General features: G+C 35.2%; 2 protein-coding genes across 5 annotated transcripts in view; both read left to right on the top strand.

Moving 5' to 3' along the window:
• Positions 1 to 634: 634 nt before the first annotated feature.
• LOC102590237 (4-coumarate--CoA ligase-like 1) lies at positions 635 to 3081 on the top strand. The gene is made up of 6 exons (XM_006338320.2): positions 635 to 1090; positions 1306 to 1905; positions 2010 to 2196; positions 2292 to 2437; positions 2577 to 2644; positions 2728 to 3081. The coding sequence occupies exons 1-6, from the start codon at positions 659 to 661 to the stop codon at positions 2954 to 2956; spliced, it is 1662 nt and encodes a 553-aa protein (XP_006338382.1). The 5' UTR covers positions 635 to 658; the 3' UTR covers positions 2957 to 3081.
• An 806-nt stretch (positions 3082 to 3887) lies between these two features.
• The window catches only part of LOC102589697 (uncharacterized), a 14450-nt gene continuing 6673 nt past the window's right edge, over positions 3888 to 11664 (top strand). The window contains exons 1-10 of one of the 4 annotated variants that reach the window (XM_015306766.1): positions 3888 to 4014; positions 4482 to 4550; positions 6122 to 6187; positions 6335 to 6406; positions 7762 to 7834; positions 8253 to 8290; positions 8371 to 8478; positions 11106 to 11225; positions 11317 to 11397; positions 11514 to 11582. In XM_015306766.1, the coding sequence (XP_015162252.1) occupies positions 4485 to 4550; positions 6122 to 6187; positions 6335 to 6406; positions 7762 to 7834; positions 8253 to 8290; positions 8371 to 8478; positions 11106 to 11225; positions 11317 to 11397; positions 11514 to 11582 (693 nt within the window). In that variant the 5' untranslated portion in view covers positions 3888 to 4014; positions 4482 to 4484. Of the gene's footprint in view, positions 4015 to 4150; positions 4252 to 4476; positions 4551 to 6121; positions 6188 to 6334; positions 6407 to 7761; positions 7835 to 8252; positions 8291 to 8370; positions 8479 to 11105; positions 11226 to 11316; positions 11398 to 11513; positions 11583 to 11664 lie in introns of those variants that run through there. The other 3 variants (XM_015306763.1, XM_006338318.2, XM_015306768.1) reach the window with 3 other exon arrangements.

Raw genomic sequence — 11664 nt, 5'->3', positions numbered from 1 at the left:
TAAAAAATTGTACTCGTAGATGCAAATTAACATTTAGGTTTGTTATGGTTTACCCTGTACTTTTTATATGAAAATCAAGAATGCTATGGATCTTCATTAAAAAATTGTCTGGAACCTCTTCTTGGTAGTCGATGACTCGATGCAGTAATTTTCAAACTTAATGAAGTAGTGGTTTGTCTATGATAGACTTGAGAAAGTTGTTTTCAGTTCGACCTTCTGGTTGTTGGTACGTTTAGTAATTGAAGTTCACAAAGCAAATTCTGGACCAGTGTAAATCCTGACCAAATGCCACAGGTGGAGCGTGCAATTGAGACGAACATGGGTAATCGGAAAATAAGTTATCAGTAATTGTTGTTCTGGCAAGGGGATTGAATTAGTGCAGATGAGTTCGTCTACTAGTAGAAATTCTAAACTCAAAATGTCAATAAAGAAATCTTGAAAAGAAGGCAAGACGAGTTATAGGAAATAAAACTTATGCAAGAAAAACGTCAGGCAGAATGGAATGATTCAACAAATTCTTACTTATCACCAAAATAAGAAACGCTACTTCCACGCATGCTCATTTCATATTCGTGATGCTACTACTTAGTACTTACCAAGGTAAACTAATTCACCTATAAATTAGCTTGGGGAGTTTAGATAAGGCATATTCCTGGCAATGAGAACTCATGTAGTAGAATGCTCACAGCAGCAAGAGGAATGTGAATACATTTTCCGGAGTAGATATCCTCCGGTCCAAGTACCAGACAACGTGACTCTCCCGGATTTTGTACTTCACAATGTAGAGTTATACGCTGACAGACTGGCGTTTGTGGATGCTACCACTGGCAAAGGCTACACTTATGGCGAAGTTGAAAGAGACATAAGGAGGTTTGCCAAGGCCTTGAGGTCCCTTGGCTTAAGAAAAGGAAGGGTTGTGTTGGTAGTGCTTCCAAATGTACCGGAATATGCTATTGTTGCTCTGGGAATCATGGCTGCTGGTGGTGTCTTTTCAGGTGCAAATCCAGCAGCTCATTCATCGGAAATTATGAAACAAGTTGAATCTGCTGATGGCAAGCTTATTGTCTCTGATCTACCAACCTATCACAAGGTAAGTAAACTTCCAACTCATAAAGTCATTATCACGATTAACTTGACTTGTCTATGATTTGCGTATGGGGTTATAGAGGTTTTAAGACTTTACTTCTTGTCCCCAATGGATGTTTATTATATACACACGCGCTCATACTTACTTAAGAAATTTGAGATGACACCTCTTGTAGAAGAGTGTCTTCAGATGGCTCATTAAAGTAATGGAAATTGCAGGTGAAAGATTGTGGGCTGCCAGTAATAATCCTAGGTGAAGAACGTGTAGAAGGAACAATTCATTGGGATGAATTGCTTGAAGCTGCAGATCGTGCCAGTTCCAGAACTGATCACATAACAAACCAAGAAGATGAAATTGTGCAACAAAGTGATCTATGTGCACTGCCCTTTTCATCAGGCACGACAGGACTATCCAAGGGAGTGATGTTAACTCACAGAAACCTAGTAGCAAACCTCTGCTCTACACTCTTTAGTATTAGTCCAGAAATGATAGGTCAAGTTACAATACTAGGTCTGATACCATTCTTTCACATTTATGGTATAACTGGAATCTGTTGTGCAACCATTAGGAACAAAGGGAAAGTGGTTGTCATGCGTAGGTACGAACTGAGGGCATTTCTAAATGCACTCATCACACATGAAGTCTCATTTGCACCTATCGTGCCACCTATCATCTTGGCACTTGTTAAGAATCCGATCGTTGATGAATTTGATCTCAAAAAGCTTAAGCTTAGATCCATAATGACAGCAGCTGCTCCACTTGCCCCTGAGATTCTTAATGAATTTGAGAAGAAATTTCCGGATGTTCAGGTCCAAGAGGTGAACATCCACTAGAAACTTATAGTGTCCTTCTGATGTCAACGAATTATTCAGTCCAAAATGTTGTTTTTGACAAGTTTTGTTCTGGTTTATTCAACTGCTAGGCATATGGGATGACTGAGCACAGCTGCATTACTCTTTCCCACAGCAATCAGCACATTGCTAAAAGAAATTCCGTTGGTTTTATTCTGCCTAATTTGGAGGTAAAGTTCGTTGATCCTGATACCGGTAGATCTCTCCCCAAGAACACACCAGGCGAGATATGTGTCAAAAGCCAATGTGTTATGAAGGGTAACTGACCATAACTCCTCCCTTTAAACAGTCCTTTGTTCTAGCAGGCATTGGTAGATATATGGAACTTAACCCTTTGATGTGAAAATGTACAGGTTACTACAAAAATGAAACCGAGACTAGCCTTACAATTGATACGGAGGGGTGGCTTCACACTGGTGACATTGGCTACATAGACGATGATGGTGATATCTTTCTAGTGGATCGTATCAAAGAGCTTATCAAGTACAAGGGATTCCAAGTAAAGATAGCACTCATATTACTTAGTTGAATCTGTTTTTCTTTTTGGACCTATCTTAAAACTTGATCAAATTTACTAAGCTGAACCAAGAATCCTGTTTTTACTTTTGTCTTTGGACCTCTTTGCTGGTTTATAACAGGTTGCACCAGCTGAATTAGAGGGGATCCTTCTCACACATCCTTCAGTGGAAGATGCTGCAGTAGTTGGGTAAGTAAAATCAATTAGCTGAGTTCAGTTTTAAAATGGAAAAACTGTTGCGAATAACGGATGTATATTCTTTACAACTCTAGGCTACCAGATGAAGAAGCAGGAGAGATACCAGCAGCATGGGTAGTATTGAACTCAAAAGCAAAAGAAAGCCATGAGGACATCATCAACTACGTTGCATCAACCGTTGCACAGTATAAACGAGTGAGAGTGGTGCAGTTTGTGGATAGTATTCCGAAATCTCCTTCTGGTAAAATAATGAGAAGACTTATCAAGGAAAAGATGCTAGAAAGACTTAAAGAGGGAACATAGTGATGTTACAAATACAAAAACTTTACTTGCAGTGTACAACTTACTCCAGAAGAACAATAAAACACAATGGTGTTATTTCATATTAAAAAATGAGATCTAATCATAGATTATAAAATACATTATTGCTGAATTTTAACATGTTTCTATCCCCATCTATACTTGCTGAATGGTAACAAAAAAGGAAAAATCAAAAGCAAGAGATAATGATTGGATAACAAAAGAAGCTTATTAATTATGTCATTATTAAGTTCATACATCTCACTGTGAAAATTTAGAAGAATTTAGCTCATTAGCTCAAGAAAATCAGGACATTGAAATGTATTGCGAAACAAATCATTCCACCATCTTGCAAAATCAACCTTGTTTTCTTCTAAATTTTGGTCAGTTGGTATGAATCAACTTCCATACTAATTGAGCTTTCAACAACTAAAAAAACATATGCTAGCTAGATCATTTCTACTGCTAAATCACATACTTTGCAAGCATGAAGCATCACACATATAATTCAATCTCCTAGAATTATTTACATTTAACAAGTAAGACATTAGGAATGCTGCTCCTAATGTTAAAACACTAGGTGATTTTTCGCATTTGTTCTAACCTTAGTGGAAAGAGTTATCTAATACCTATTGTTGGTGGGAGGTATCCTCTGAAATTAATCGAGGTGCGTGAAAGCTGATCCGGTCATTAAAACTAAAGGTGAAGGAGAGTGATGTTGAGAAGGTAGTGAAAAGAGCAAACATGTTGCATTTTTTATTTTATTTTAGTAATTGCAACATAATTCCTTAGTGTCATTTAGATTTGCTTTAGGGACTAAAATAGCACATTAGACATAGTTAAAGGTCATATATGCTCTGCAGAATAATATAAAGAGTAAAACTGAAATAAGGCAATAATTTGAGGACTAAAAGCACTATTTTCCCTCTCTTGTAAAGAAAAAAAGAGTACGATGATGTGCAGGGAAAACTGAACTCTGAAACGACAACTGATTTGAGGGCTTAGGGTTCCGACCGAATCGCTCTCGGATTGAGAGTTCATCGGAGACTTCATTTTTTCAGGTAATTAATTTGTTATACAAACAATTCATACAATTAGAGTGAATAAAAGTTAGATTTTTTTTCCAGAAAAGTTGGAATGCCATAAATTTGTTTGGCCAAAGTAAAACTGATAATTTTGATGCAAATCATTGAATTGAAGACAAAAAAGCAGCCTTAGTATAGCTCATTACTGGTAGAACCCTAAAAGGGCTGAAAACGCGGTCTTTTTTCGTTCACTGGGCGGGGCGATTTTCTCCAGTTATTTCTTTTCAGTTGCATACGCACTGTTATGTTAGTTTATATATTAGTTCACTAAAGTTGTGTTTTTTTTTCGACATTTCGGATAATAAAGGGTGTTGAATGATGTGTATTCATGTGAATTCTTTATAGAGAGGGGATGCAATTCTTTGGTCTCAATTCCCTTTGTACGCAATGTGGGTTTTCACTTTTAATGGGCTGTTCTTGTTTTTCTGGCTTTGGCAGAACAGGAAATGAAAGGGACAGAGATTTTTGTTGGTGGTTTGGCCCGTACTACTACTGAAAGCAAAATTCATGAGGTTTGTTCCGGATTTATGTTACGTGATCTATTTGGTTCCTCAAGTAAATTTTTTTTATTTTTATATTTTTGGTTCAAGTTTTTTTATTTTTCTTACATTGAACTTGTTTTGATTTTCTTTTTGTGTGGATAAAATAAGTAAGTATTATTAACTGGGTGAGCAGTTGCTGAGAGTTGCAAAAAGTGCGTAAATGAAGTTCTAAAAAACAAATGTGTTATCTACATTGTTAACAATTTCAACTTATCAACATGTTACCAGTTTCAAAAAAAAAATTCAACTTATCAACAACATTATTTTAAAGTTTTATTATACCAAAAACGAGGTCAGTTAAACACTTATGCATCAGTATATGACTAGGGTAAGTTTCACCATCAAAACACATCCAGGTGCTTCACTCGGGAGAGTCCACATGATTCATGTTGGGGTTGTAAACAAAATCTTGTGCAGAGTTTTTTGTGTGTTCCTACCAGCTGCATGGAGATGGTTATATCCAGAGTCCTTCACATTACTCAATGGATCCTAATTAGATTTTTTTTTAAAAATGGTCCCATAACTCCCTCGCTTCCTTACAATGTGAAAAAGATGATTAGTATCGTCGATATCCTTTTCATACATATAAAACTGATTGGATGGGATAAAACGTCTCATTCTCTTGTTGTCTTTGAGTGAGATATACATCATATACAACGTCCAACTAATGCATGTGACTTTGGGTGGAACTTTACCTTGCGCAACAGTTACCCAGGCCATTCACTGGATGCCTTTCAGCAGATTATGATAGTACTAGTTAAGTGTACGTGCTTTGCACGTGTGTGTTGCGTTGATTAATAATAAATGTATATAAAAAGAACAAATTGTTGTGCGCATGTTATATTATTAAGTACAATTTTTTTTTAAAAAAATAACGTAAAGTTGTGCGTATGTTGTAATGTTTAAGGCTAAGTCTCCTATTGACTTGAAGGATTGAAGTTAGGCTAGATTGCTTGTTCAATCAAAGGGTTAAATTCACTGAATTCTAAGGGTGACTAGTTTTCTGCTGTCTTTGAGGGATTGGTTGGGTCATTTTTTGAACAGACCATACTTCTTTTGAGGCAAGTGGGGTTTATCCCTTATTATGGTAATGACGCAACCAATTGCTCCTTTTTGCTCCTTACATCATAAATTGTTATTCTCATGAACTATATTACAAAATTGATATTATTTTAACTTCTATTAAATAACAATCAATTTTGTTCTTAAATAAACTATATGATATGGTTGTTGTTTGTCAGCTTTACTCCTCTCTCTTGGGGTTGAATTGTTAAACTTAGTCATGCCCTATTTTGTGGTAGATCAGTTTACCTATTTACATTCTGCACTTGCGAATTTATTTTTCTTGACTCTACTTTAATCTTTAAAAAACTAACAGAACACTCTTCTGCCGAAAGCAGTGTTTCTGGTTTACAAAAATATAATGGTAAGAAACATATGATTAGAGCTGGACTTCTTATCGTCAATGATTTGTAACTATCTTATATTATCACAGTGTATTTGTGTCAGATTATGTGTATATAAACATCTGCATTTTACAGGTATTTTCTTCATGCGGTGAGATTGTGGAAATACGGTTGATAAAAGACCAGATAGGCAATGCCAAGGTAGTCAGTATGATCTGTTTATTTGTATTACCTCTAATTTTCATGCTTTGCCGTCCCTAAAAAAAAGAAAAGAAGCTAAAAAAGAGACAATAGAAAAAAGGATGGTTTAGATGCTAATGTTGCAGTGTTAATTTGTTATGACTACAGGGGTTCTGCTTTGTACGATTTGCAACAAAATATGCTGCTGACAAAGCTCTGAAGGAAAAATCTGGATATGTGGTAAAAGGCTAACATAGATGCATTATGTCACTGTCTTGTCTTGATAAACTCTTACATTATTTTTTATTGCTATCAAATTGCCTTTGTGATGCTTTTATAATTCATGAATGTACATAAGATCGACCACTTACTTGGATAAGCAATAGTATAAAATTCCTAGCCGAAACTTTTACTTGATGGCTTACATCTATTTTCAAAGGTTTGCCTTCTTTTTATTCAAGAATGGGTTCCTCTAAAATAATATTAAGAAAACAACGTGACTTACTCAGAATATTGATTTTTCCCCAGAATAAAAGATTGGCTGTATAACCAACTATTTCTTGACATTTTGACACTTTTAACTCATTACTTGAATATTTTTCTCCATGAAGATAAGCTTGAACTACACATCTTGCTTTCTTGAAACCTCAGAATTTGTATAAATGCTGGGATTTTTTCCACCAATGGGAGTAATTGATCAGTTCAGTGTTTTTTTGCTCTTTTTCATTTTACTTTCTTTTTTTCCCGTTCTTTGGATAGCTACAAACACCTAATTTGGTATTTGTTCAACTATGGACATCTTTGTTTTGTTGGGTTATCTCCTTACTTAATCATGAGCATTCGCTAGATTATATGTTGTATTTGATAGCATAGTCATGGACCATAGACCTATTAATAGTTCCATGGATCCAAATAGTAAGCCCCTAATATCAGGGGGTGCACTATGTAGATCTTAACAGGTAACAAAAGGTTGGTTGGTGCATTAAAGTACCTCTCTGTTATCACATCAAGCTCTTCTTTTGCTACGGTCGTAGTTTGTCAATTCATGCTCTGCAAGCACTGATCATCGGGATGTTGTTGTATGAACTATAAGATACTTGGTAAAGCACCAAGCTAAATGTTACTATACAAAGACGGAAGGAAATTCTCAAGATATAGGATACTCTGACGCAAATTGGGTTGATTCTCCTATTGATCAACTATTTATGTTTGGATACTATGTCTTTTGTGGTGGTGACTCTGTATTATGGAACAGTAAGAATCATAACGTTGGTTTTATCACATAAGGTAGAATTGTAAACTTAGTTTCTTAATGCAAGTGATTTCTAAAAAGGTGACTTATGAAAAGGAAAGGAGGGAGTATTATTTAACCGGCTCATATTGTCCATGACCAATTTTTCTTTTGATGACCGAGAAATTCCCGAGGGTCAGTTGCTCACGGTTTGAAACTTGGTGACTGGATAAGATTACTTCTCTCTTAGTATGAAATGTTTGGAAAATAGTCATCTTGTTATGAGTCTGGTTGCTTGTAATCTGTTGAACAGTGAGATTTTCTCCCTATTACATTTGATATATTTTTGTGGCTATTATTTCAGCTGGACGGGAAGAAAATTGGGATTCGCCCCTCAGTTGAGCAGGACACTCTATTTCTTGGAAATCTTAACAAAGGTTTGTCTCATTTTCTTGCAAATCTTGTTGTCCAATATTTATTACCCGACTTAACTAGTGTCTTTCTGTGACACTGGAGAAGCTTTATAATGACAATATCAAGTTACATTCAAAATGTGAAGATGCCATTACATTGAAGATATTTTGAACTTACAAGGACTTGGCATTATCTTACAATTTTATGGGCTGATATTTCATATATATCCATTGTCTTGATTAAATTGTCTCTTTTTCTTTTTCTCATTCATTTTGGGCTTTGTACACTTGGTAGTTTATAAGGATAAATTTTCTTCTCTGGAGTAGTGAATTTGAACCTTATAGGATCTTCCTTCTACTTATGTTTTCTTTGGCACTTGTGGAAGAGACAAGGTTTCTATAACTGTATGCATTCCTTATTGCTTGTTTGGATTATTTAAAGGTTGGGGTGCCGAGGAATTTGAGAGTATTGTGCACCAGGTACACCCTTTGACTGCTTAGAGTGCTTTTTTTTTTTAAATCTCTTGAAATATTGATTATCAATCTTTTCCTCTCTCTAGGTTTTTCCAGATGTTGTATCTGTTGATCTTGCAATTCTTGGGGATGTCCAACTTGGTCAGAAGCAACGGAATCGGGGATTTGCCTTCGTGAAATTCTCATCTCATGCTGTAAGTGCCTCTGTCTATGTTTAACATTGTTAATTAGTATTATGGATGTTGAATTATTTCAACTTTTTTGTAACATCACTTTTTACTCATATCGTTGCATCTTAAATACTACAGGATAGAAGCTCAGGTTCGTGGTTTTGATTCTCAGTTCCAGAACCAAATTATGATGCCTAGATTCTTGAGGAATCTCCCAATATGAAATAAACTCTCAGACATGTTATTAACCTCACCTTATAAAAAAAGAACACTCTTAGACATGTTATTACAGATTGAGAAATTGAATCCTTAAATTATGATAATAGCATTCTTTTCAATCTCTAACATATGACTGGAATGCATACCAGATATTCTAAAACGTGAAACAAAAGCTGCAGAATTTGTTCTCTACAAAATTTTGAACACCACATGAAAATGTTATGTGTGGTAGTGAGAATCTCTTTAAAAATTGGTAAGTAATGTGCTTATTAGAAACTAAAAAGGACAAAATAAAAGACGTTCCATATATTTATATGAATTCTAAGCGTAATGCTCTACTATTTTTTTTTTGATAACCGTGGTGTCCGAGTCAGCTTTCGCGCACTTCGACTAATTCCACGGGATACCTACTACCTCTATACCCATTTGTATATCAACTAAACTGGTAAAGTGCTATCATCTTCTTGTACTTGTGTTGTTTTGACTTTTAGTATCTCCAGGGCTGCTATCTCCATATGGACTTCTAAAAACTCCTAATGACATCTGATCATTGATGTCTCCAATGTTCTAGTGTCCATGTTTTCATCTACTAGTCTTAAAGTACGCACTTTGTGCGTGTTTCCTATACTGAAATGTTAAATGTTCAAGCAATGAAATAATGTAAATAAGATAATTAAAATGTTAATTAATTTCAATGTCCCGAATATTAAGATTTCCAACTTGATTCGAATAAGGACGAATTTATTAAGTATAATTTAATTGATTTTAAAATCCTAAATACTAAGAAGCATTAACATGAAAAGTATTATAGTTATGTTACATAATTCAAATAGAAAATAATTTATACAACATAACATTTTAATAGATTTAAAATTCTTTAACAACCTCTTGCAGAATGCAGGGTAAGGCTGTGTACTGCGTACACTAGATCCTTGTGGTCAGGACTCAGGCCCTTCCTTGGACCCCGCACATCTTAAGTGCTATCGCCTCAATATACTGTCACTTGGTTATCTGTAACAATATGCTTTCCTTCTGTGGTGCTTTAGTTTGCTGAGGTCAGCTTGACCAGTTGCTTCAATTTTCTTCACTCCCATACTTCTTGCAGATATTTCCAATGTCTGACATACTTATACAAAAAGAATATTATTGGACCAATGTAAAGGTCCAAAAATTATTCGCCGGTGTTAAGAATTCTAGCTTATAAAAGTTGTCCAAATTCTACCCAATCATGAATTATTTACTAGACTTTCCTGTTGAAAACCAATTTTTATGACTTCTGTGAACAATTTACTTAATTTCCTTATAACATGATAAACCTAATATACTGCTACTAGGTCCTAAGCTAAGTTTTGATTTGTTCTTTGTTGTCTGTTCAAAGTAACAGTCGTTTTTTCCTTCTAAAAGGCTATTTTACTCCAATCCCACCAAAAAGGGAGAACGTTCCTTACATTTTCCAGCTCCAAACTTAGGTATCTTTGCTCAGGCCTATCAGTGCCAAGTCATTACTAGATATTCATTTGAGATGCAGGGAGAATCAGGCCAACTCTTTTTCATTGGTGCACATCTTTTATGTTGATTTCTGTCTTACAAATGACACTTCCATATTTATTATAGATAACACTCACAAAATGTGTAAATGGGCACTCTGTTGAAGTTGTATTCTGGAATCAAAGTTTCTGTTATTTTCTTGATTCTTCTAGCTGTTAATAAAACTTGTAGATTCTTAGTCATTAATGATTCAATTTTATCCAAGTAGCTCTAAAGCAATTGGTAATCTTAAATGAAGCTATGATCTTATAGATATTAGCTCTTATTTTCTGATTTATCAAAAGATACAGAGGATTTCATATACCAATCCCAGCTAATTTAGGATTAAGGCATAGTTTTGTTGAAATAAAAAAGAAATGCTTATATCCAAAAATCTCAGTCTCAATGCCACATTTTAAAAAACAACTCCTCATTTTGGATGTTGTAATGTCAAGCTTTGTGTCTGCCTTGATAGGATTTAGATGGCTTTTAAGTGAGCAACTAAACTTTGTTAATCCTCGACTATGAACTTAACAAACTTCATATGATTATGTAATCTGCTCAATTTACAGCAAGTTGGGTCAAAATTGGAACCCTCATTTGGCCTTTAATCTGTTGCCTTTCTGTGCTGAAATCACTGTATCTTGCTGTGCAAGTTCAAGAATCAGTGCAGAAGGAATATGCTGTAATTCATACTTAAAACTCCCAAATTTGTCCTTGTCTGCTTCACTGTCATGTAACATGTTTCCCAAAACTCTTGAATATTGTGCAGTAGCCATTGGTTACTGCCAAATAAATAATTCAATAAAATCCAATACTTCCATCCCATTATGAATATGCTACTCTAATGAAAACAATCCTGTAAGATCCCAAATATAAATTTCCTTCAAAATTCTCAATCACAGGCTGCTGCCCGTGCATTACGGGTAGGCTCCCAATCTGATTTTCTCATCGCTGGCAACTTGCATCCATCTGTACAGTGGGCTGAGGAGGAATCTGAAGTTGATCCTAATGAACTTGCTCAGGTTTCTTCCTATCTTCCATTTTTATGATATTTAGAGAACGAAAATCCTTAGATTTCTGTCATTTTCACCTTGGCTTTGTTTGGATTGTCAGATCAGAGTAGCCTTTGTCAGAAACGTACCTCCTGGTGCTGATGAAGATTACTTGAAGAAGCTCTTTCAGCCCTTTGGCAATGTATTATACCTTGCAGTTTCATTTTGATGTTTTCCCGATTATTCCAGTTGCATTAAAAATTCAAAAAATCAAACTCTCTGATGACATCTACCATACATGTGGTTAATATATCTCAGGTAGAGAAGGTAGCTCTATCCAGGAAGGGTAGTTCAACCATTGGATTTGTTTACTTCGATAAGCGATCTGTAAGTTCTGCCGTGTCATTGTTTATACGAGTTTGACTTTGATTTTTGGAGTTCTACTCCTGCTCCAATTACTAATTTCAAC

Source organism: Solanum tuberosum, unplaced genomic scaffold (genome assembly GCF_000226075.1).
Source record: "Solanum tuberosum cultivar DM 1-3 516 R44 unplaced genomic scaffold, SolTub_3.0 scf00004, whole genome shotgun sequence".
NCBI classification, from domain to species: domain Eukaryota; kingdom Viridiplantae; phylum Streptophyta; class Magnoliopsida; order Solanales; family Solanaceae; genus Solanum; species Solanum tuberosum.
This window is presented reverse-complemented; position numbering and strand designations above follow the sequence as displayed.

What these genes read in the sequence shown, in the direction of transcription:
- LOC102590237 (XM_006338320.2), top strand. Translation starts at nt 659, where the DNA reads ATGAGAACTCATGTAGTAGAATGCTCACAGCAGCAAGAGGAATGTGAA. An exon ending in CGGATGTTCAGGTCCAAGAG is followed by an intron (nt 1,906 to 2,009) that starts GTGAACATCCAC and finishes TTCAACTGCTAG; the next exon opens with GCATATGGGATGACTGAGCA. An exon ending in TCAAGTACAAGGGATTCCAA is followed by an intron (nt 2,438 to 2,576) that starts GTAAAGATAGCA and finishes GGTTTATAACAG; the next exon opens with GTTGCACCAGCTGAATTAGA.